Source organism: Mycetomoellerius zeteki, unplaced genomic scaffold (genome assembly GCF_001594055.1).
Source record: "Mycetomoellerius zeteki isolate Tzet28-1 unplaced genomic scaffold, Tzet1.0 scaffold223, whole genome shotgun sequence".
Classification (NCBI taxonomy): Eukaryota; Metazoa; Arthropoda; class Insecta; order Hymenoptera; family Formicidae; genus Mycetomoellerius; species Mycetomoellerius zeteki.
The window spans coordinates 1,941,452-1,949,923 of NW_017257198.1; the positions used below are offsets into that span (position 1 = coordinate 1,941,452).

An 8,472-nucleotide genomic window follows, 5' to 3' on the forward strand; every position below is an offset into this window, starting at 1 on the left:
TATATACAGGGTGTTCGGCGAGACGTCTCTCATCACCCACAGGAAGGTAGATGGGATCGAAATAAAAAGTCCTTTACTGTTTAGCGATATTCGTAATAATCGAGATATTAATGTTTGCAATTGTATCAATGAGAGCGCACCGATAGAAACGCCTCTCCAACGCGCTGCCGGCGCATCCATCGTTTGACAAACTGGGCCGGGCTATATCTCGAGTGGCCAGAGCGTTTCTATCGGCGCGCTCTCATTGGTACAATTGCAAACATTAATATCTCGATTATTATTACGAATATTGCTAAACGATAAAGGATATTTATGTTTATTTCGATCTCATCTACTTTCCTGTGGGCGGTAGGAGAAGTCTCGCCGGACACCCTGTATATACACAGGGTGGGGCATTTTAATCGCCCTAGGATAACATTTGTCAAGGCCATTGGAGATTGTACTTCTTATTTTCATTTTTACGTAGAAATGAATTTTTAGTGCAAAAATGAAATTAGAGAAACAACCTCCAATGACCTTGACCTTGACAAATGTTATCCAGGTCGTGATCCTGAATAACATTCAAAAAGTTTTAGCCGTCGGTCAGACACCTTGGGTAATGTTATTGCCGGCGAAACTATAACATACAAGACTTATAACTCAAAAAGTACTTTATGAAAAAATATTTTATTATAGTGTTTTGGAAAGTTCTCGAGGTGTGCTACAAGAATATGCAATAAAAAATTGGGGGTTCTAATTAAAAAAATTCATGTTGACCCTGACCTGACCTTAGTAGTGCCCCCTATCCAAAATCCGTTATTTCCAACTTCTTTCCTCCAAGAAAATCTACAACTTTCATATAAAACTTTTTCTTGTATTTCTCTTAGTTTCTGAGATATTCGCCTGGAGCGATTAAAATGCCCCACCCTGTATACAGGGTGTTTCCAAATTAAATGGCAAAACTTCGGGAGCGTGTAGAGGAGTAAAAAACTAAGAAAAAAAGTCCTATAGACATATGCTCCTTTTTGCTTTGTTTCGCAGGAAATCACGAAAAAAGAAAAAAATATATTTAATTTATTATTTTAATTATTTTATTTATAAACTTTTTAATGAAGATTTTGTTCGAAATGTGCACCTCTTGCAGCAATACAAGCATTGCATCTGTCAAACACGGCTCTTGTAGCAGCCAGGCACTGTTCTTGCGATATTCTGTTCGCTGCAGCTACGATACGATTTCTCAAATGTTGCTCTGATTGAATAGGCGAAGAATAAACTTCTTGCTTCAGAGTACCCCATGCATAGAAATCTAATGGCGTTAAGTCGGGCGAACGAGTTGCCCAATGTACTGCTCCTCCACGTCCAATCCATCGTTGTGGGAATTTTCTATCTAACCAGGTTCTAGCGACTCTGCTGTAATGAGCAGGGCATCCATCTAATTGAAACCACATTTCAGTACGTTGTTGTAATGGGATGTTTTCTAAATAGTCAGAAAATTCATTCTCCAAGAAATTTAGAAAACGGTCCCCATTTAATCTTGCAGGTAAAAAAAACGGTCCCACTAAAACGTCGTTCCAAATTCCAAGCCAGACATTAACAGAAAACTCTTGCTGAAATTTGTATTCTCTAACAGACCTGGGATTTTGATGAGCCCATATATCATAATTCCTTTGATTAATTATTCCACCTCTGGTAAATGTTGCCTCATCTGACCACATTATTTTAGATGGAAATAAAATATCATTGTGGCATGTCTGAAGGTACCAGTTACAAAAGTTCAATCTGTTCCAATGATCTTGAGGTAATAAATTTTGCACTTTTTGAATGTGGTAGGGATAGCGATTATCTCCTTTTACAGTTCGCCAAATTGTTTGTGGTGACACTCCCAATACAGCCGACGCATTCCGAACGCTGGTCTCAGGATGATTGTCAAAATGTTGTAAAATACGATTCCCTGCCTGCAAATCTCTTCGTAACGCTGCTTGAAATCGGTTGTTTTCTTGTCGAATTGAAAATGATCCAGTCTCTCGCAATCTATTAAATGTCAACATAAACACTCTTCGGTTTGGCACTCTTCTGTTTGGAAATCGTCGTGCATATTCTCGCACCGCCTTTAAAGCATTACCGTTGCAGAAACCGTATACAAAAACCATATCAGCATATTCACTATTAGAATACGTACGCGGCATATTGCAAAAGACAAAATTCATCTACTGTTAAAGGCTTTCAAAGAGCGACTGACAAATTCATAACAGAAAGTGGAAAATGTAATCAAATATGTCGGTGCTAGATATGGCAAGAAATGTAAACATTTTTTTTCGATTTCTCTGAAACGGAGCAAAAACGAGCATATGTCTATAGGACTTTTTTTCTTAGTTTTTTACTCCTCTACACGCTCCCGAAGTTTTGCCATTTAATTTGGAAACACCCTGTATATACACACCATTTCCTCTATGCAGAGTGATCCAGACCAATCGCCGGCATGTACAGTATTCTTCATGAAAAACTGAGTCAAAAATGTTAATAGTAAAATGTTGAGGTGTCAATAGTTTTTGAATGGTGAGCCTTTGAAATCGTCCAACTACGGCGTGTAAAGTTCGCGCGGAACAACCAAGTGGCCGGCGCGATCGCGCTTTGACAGATATCGCTAAACGTCACGATGTTGAATGAGTATTGAAAAGATTTCGTGAAATCTCTATTAACGTCTATTGCTGTATTCTTAAATTAAATTTAATTTATGAAGAGTAATTGCAAATTCGATAAAACATCATTAAAAAGTGTGTCTTTGAGATGCACATTTTAAGTATTATAATAAACAATATTAATAAATTAACTCAATATTAAATGAATCATCCAAACAGAATATTTTTAAAAACATCAATTAACAAACATTTCCACAACTTATTTTCAAATAGTTGTCATAAACAATATTAGAAAAAATTTAATAATAATAAAATTATATTTTAATGTAATTTTCAATAACAATACAGCTTATTATTTGCTTACTTCGATTCCTTCACTGTAATAATACTTTTTTTTTCTCATATCATAATTCGGAAATTCGTTCATTTCATTCAGTTTTGTCATAAACAATAGTAGAAAGAATTTACATTTGAAATTCGCATTTGATATAAATAAATATTTCATATTTATGAAATGAAATGAACGAAATTCCGAATTACAATGAGAAGAAAGGAAAGTATTATTACAGTGAAGGAACTGAAGTAAGCAAATAATAAGTTGTATTGTTACTAAAAATTAAAATGTAATTTTATTATTAAAATTTTTCTAATATTGTTTATGACAGAACTATTTGAAGTTTTGGAAATGTTGACTGATGTTTTTAATATTATTTGTTTGGATGATTTAATGAATATTGATTTAATTTATTAATAATTGTTTATTACTTAAAATGTGTATCTTAAAAAAACTTTTAATTGATAACACACTTTTTAATGATGTTTGATCGAATTTGCAATTGAAATTATTCCTCGTTAAATTTAATTTAAGAATACAGCAATAGACGTTAATAGAGATTTCACGGAACCTTTTCAATACTCATTCATGACGTTTAGCGATATCCGTCACAGCGCAATCGCGGCCGGCCGATTGATTGCGCCGCGCCTGACGGCGCGAACTTTACACGTCGTGGTTGGACGATTTCAAAGGCTCACCATTCAAAAACTATTGACACCTCAACATTTTGCTATTAACATTTTCGATTCAGTTTTTCATGAAGAATATGTACATGTCGGCTCGTGCGGTTGGTCTGGATCACTCTGTATATGTATACGTATATATCATTCTAATATAAACTTCCTACATTACTAAAATACTATAAATTTTATATAAACAAATAATTTTATTAAACAAATATTAATAAATTTATAGTTATACCTATCTCTAGGAGGATTCAATTCGAGATCTGCTTGATCCATTGTAACACCTTTAAAATTCAATTCGTCGTCAGGTCTACCTGTGCCTTCCCATCCTGGTGAAAGACGTACTGGTTCTGAACCTTAAAATTAATTCATTAAAAATTTGCTCAATATCTTACATAATGTACTATTTATAATATTAAATTTCGCTGTCAATATATATATATATATATTATATTAATTAAAATTGTGTAAATAATATAGTGACTTCTTAAAAAAATTTTTTTATTAACATTAAATTGAAAAGTCCCTATTCGAATTAAATTCAGATTTCTTTTAAAATTTTCGAGAAATTAATTATTTAATCTAATATAATAATCTTAAACAATTTTTTGGAATTTAAAAAATTAATATTACCTCAAAAATACAACAAATATATATATATTAATTTTAAAAAGATATTACACATACCATATATTTAAAATTTAATAAAAAAAAATTCTGACTTTTAACATATCACGAAGAATTAAAAAGATAATTTTAATAAAATTATTTGTTTGATATCTAAAAATGTTTGTGTGATATAATTATTAAAAATAAAGGCAAAGAAAAATCTTGTATAGCTAACACACTATAATATTTGAAAGAAAGAAAGAATAAGAAAGATAACTGAGATAGTTGATTACAACAAGGAGATAATTGTGTATATTCCAATAATAGATGAGACAGCTGATTACAACAAAGAGATAATTGTGTGCGTTCCATTGTAATGGAATGTGGCAATCAATTGAGTCGTTAAAATCAATTGATGTAATTTGAGAGCATATACATACATGACATATACATACATAAAATATTAATAATAATTTGTATAGACAGATAATAATTGAAATAATAAAAAGTTATATGTATGCGTGATACAATAAATGATCGTCAATTATTAACAAGCAGAGGAAAAGTGTTATAAGATATGCAAACAGGGTCTATAAAAAAGATATACTCTAAATTAGCACATTTTACAAAGTTAGAAATACTAACATAAAATATTATATTATACAATATATAATATATACAAATGAAACAAGAAAATACATATATAAATAAACTTGTATAATGTATGTATATCAAATATTATTCTCAATAAACAAATGTAACATATAAGATAAAAAAATTTGATTACGTAATTATATCTAAGGGAAAAATGTTAAGTACCTTCTGTATAATCATCTTCCATTTAATTATTTAAATAGAATTTAGCAAGATAAATAGTAAAGAAATACTATATTATTGCTATAGCAGATTATAATCATTGATAATAATTTTTTACTGAATGCTGTAGAGATTAGAAACACTGCTTCAAGTCTTGCGCTTCTGACTGTTAGTGGCGACATGAAAGACTTAAATTCATTCAGCTGAATCAGCATGTCACATCAGCAAAATAAATCTTACACAAGAAAATATGATTCTTTTAAAAGTTAAGAATACAGGAAATTATTTGATATAGTTTAAATTATACAACAAACTGTATATAAACAAATTATATACAACTGTGCGTGCAATAAAAAGTTATAAATAATACAAATATAAAAGACAAATAAAAGAATATATTTAGAAGAAAAAATAGATATATAAATAAAGGAATATAAATATGTAAATATAATAAAATTAAGCATAAATAAGTATATGGGCGATTTTATATATACCTACTTAAAATTTCTGCATTATTTTATAATTAATTATTTATAACATTTTGATGGATCATAAATCGATTTTTGCTACATTTTGATTGAATAAAAATTTTAAGAATTTTAAATGTACTTATAAGATTGGTTTTCATTGCTATACTATAGATTACACACACTAAGAATTTTTTTCTTGATTTAAAAAAAAAAAATCTTGAAAAAATACTTATTTCACTTTAAGTACAAAAAGTGTACACACTAGTCAACTATAAAAAATAGATCTATTATCTGCTACAGCGTTGCAAAACAATTAGATAGCAAATAATAAGCAAATAATAAGCATATATTTTAAGATAAAAGAAACCGCATTCATGTCTCACTTTTATGGAAAATAAACATGTGTATTTCTGAAATTCATTAATATATATAATATTAATATATATAATATTAATATATATAATATTAATATATATAATGTGAACTATATGCTAAATGCATTTATCGATAAAAATCAGGTATGAATACGGATTCTTGTATTTTAAAAATATCTTATCAGTCTTCAGCTGAATTATAATAGAGAATAGGATAAATGAAATAAATGATGTCTCAGAAAAGCTTTTAAGAGAGAAATCTAAAAAAATGTGTATGTTCCTCTGGAAATTGTTAACAATTAATATAATTCATTAAATTGTTAAAAATAAATCAACTTATTTGAGTGCACTAGCTGAACTAAAATTACTTCGGTAATATAGCTAATATAATTATCAGTCATAAAATACAATTCACAATATATTAAGATTAATCTAAATATTTGGATGTTGATAATATATGCAAAAATTATAATTTTATTTCATAGACTAAATTATTTCAAATTTATTTAAATTTCTCTCTAAGATCAATTTCGAATCAATTTAAACTTCACTGAGAGAATTATCTTAAATTGTAAATATTATCAAGCATAAAAATTATACATTATTAATTTTAATCAAACCAGTCTGTTTAGTCTGCTTACTTTATAAAATTATTAGATTAAAATTATTAAGATATATTTTGTTTCTATCAAGCTCAACAAGCTACGAACCAATGCTAAATCCACAAATACTTCACTGTCAATGCCAAGGATGTTAAGTCCACAGCATAAAAGCCTCTTCTGCAGACTGGTTTGGGCAGCAGTATGGTGGGAAAATAAAACCACAAGAAAACCATTCCAAGAAAGCTGCATTCCCCTGTAGCCATGATAGCAGATGCGACAGACGGCGTACCACGGCCCCATTACCTTTGGAAGGTACGATGCGGATCCCATTGGAGTCTTTCAGAAGGGTCTGTTCCTCAGGCCCCGCACCAAATTCCTTTTTCGTGTAAGTGCCTGCCATTTTTCTTTTTTTGTTAATTTTTTTCGTTACGAAAGAAGATTCTTCAAACACTATTGACTTCGATGATATACTTCAGTAATAACTGCAACGACTTTAATATATCTCTCGACAACCGGTCCAGAAAAAGTGTAATTCCATAAGCACTTTCTACACTTTGCTACCTGATTTGTCCTTGTCTGAAAAATAATATTTATTTTCAGTTATGATATAACTGGTGACATTGCATGGAATTTTTATAAAATCTTTGAAAGTTTATCGCTATTGCAAAAATGTTAAAATAAATTAAAAATAATCTTATATCAAAAAACTTGTATGTAGACTAATCATAGGATGGTATTTATAGTTGATTCTTATATTTAAGATTAAGTATAAATTTAAGATGTCAATCATAGGTCAGTATTTATAGTTGATTCTTATATTTAATACTCTTAAGTACAGTCTTAAAAGACTGTTAAGTACACTCATAAACCAATCAGAAAATCATATTAACATCTTAAAATATTACTTAAGATGGTTTTAAAATAAGAATCCAGTCATAAAAAATATGTGAGATGTATGATATCCAATGTAAATTTTTTTAAATTTTAATATTATTTAAAGGGTATATATACAGCAAAACAAAAATCTATCCTATTATATATATAAAACAGTAAATAAATCTAAATTTAAATTATGAGAAGTATTTTCACGATATTTTAAGCGAACTATAAATATGAATATTTTACTAAATAAAAGAAGGGCTACGAGCCAATTATAATGTAAAATATTTAATAATTTAAAATTCATACATACAAACGTTTCGACACCGATCGGGTCATTTTCAATGTAAAACAACAAACAATATTACATAAATTATCGGAAAATTCGGTCATATTATAATGTTCAGTAAAAATGTCGGTTGTATTCGTAATATGCAGTCCACATATGTAAAAATATCATAAAGGTAATGAATATATATATTTTACATAAATAATTTTAATAATTTAGTAAATAATTTTAATAAGTATAATAATTTAGTTTAATAAATATAAGTCTGGATACACTCGATGTAATAATTCTAAAAATCATAAAATAAAAATTAGATCAACATCACAAAAATCATTTTTATAAATTTCAAATTAATTAGAAAATAAAATATCTTCTCTTCGATATACACAGTGACCTAGATATTCAACGTCATAGCAGAGGGATGAATATATCTCGTATTAATACTTTTAACATAAGTCAAGCAGGTAAAATATTATATGCGTGCGTAATAAATATATATTCTCCTCTATGCTACTCCAGATTTCATGATAAATCGGACGTATTGTGTGCATTTCGCCAAAGGGCAGGTTAAGGGTAGTGCAGGAGAATGCAGCCGATGAGAAAGATAAGAGACAGACCTTAACGCCGGGCGACCCTTTTTTTTTGCCGTCTCGGGTTCGACTACTAGAGGTAACCAGAGAGTGATTCGCTAAGTTTATTGCCGGCGATTGACGTTAATGGACCGTCCAGAGGGTGGGTGCGTGACGAAAAAAAGAATCACGTGCCAATGTCCATCAATCGACGGTTCGAGCGGTT

General features: G+C 29.6%; 1 protein-coding gene across 1 annotated transcript in view; it reads right to left on the minus strand.

Moving 5' to 3' along the window:
• LOC108723150 (NADPH-dependent diflavin oxidoreductase 1) overlaps positions 1 to 8,472 on the minus strand; it is a 17,898-nt gene that overhangs the window by 4,629 nt on the left and 4,797 nt on the right. The window contains exon 5 of the mRNA XM_018448675.1: positions 3,874 to 3,991. Within this exon, the coding sequence (XP_018304177.1) occupies positions 3,874 to 3,991 (118 nt within the window). The remainder of the gene's footprint in view (positions 1 to 3,873; positions 3,992 to 8,472) is intronic.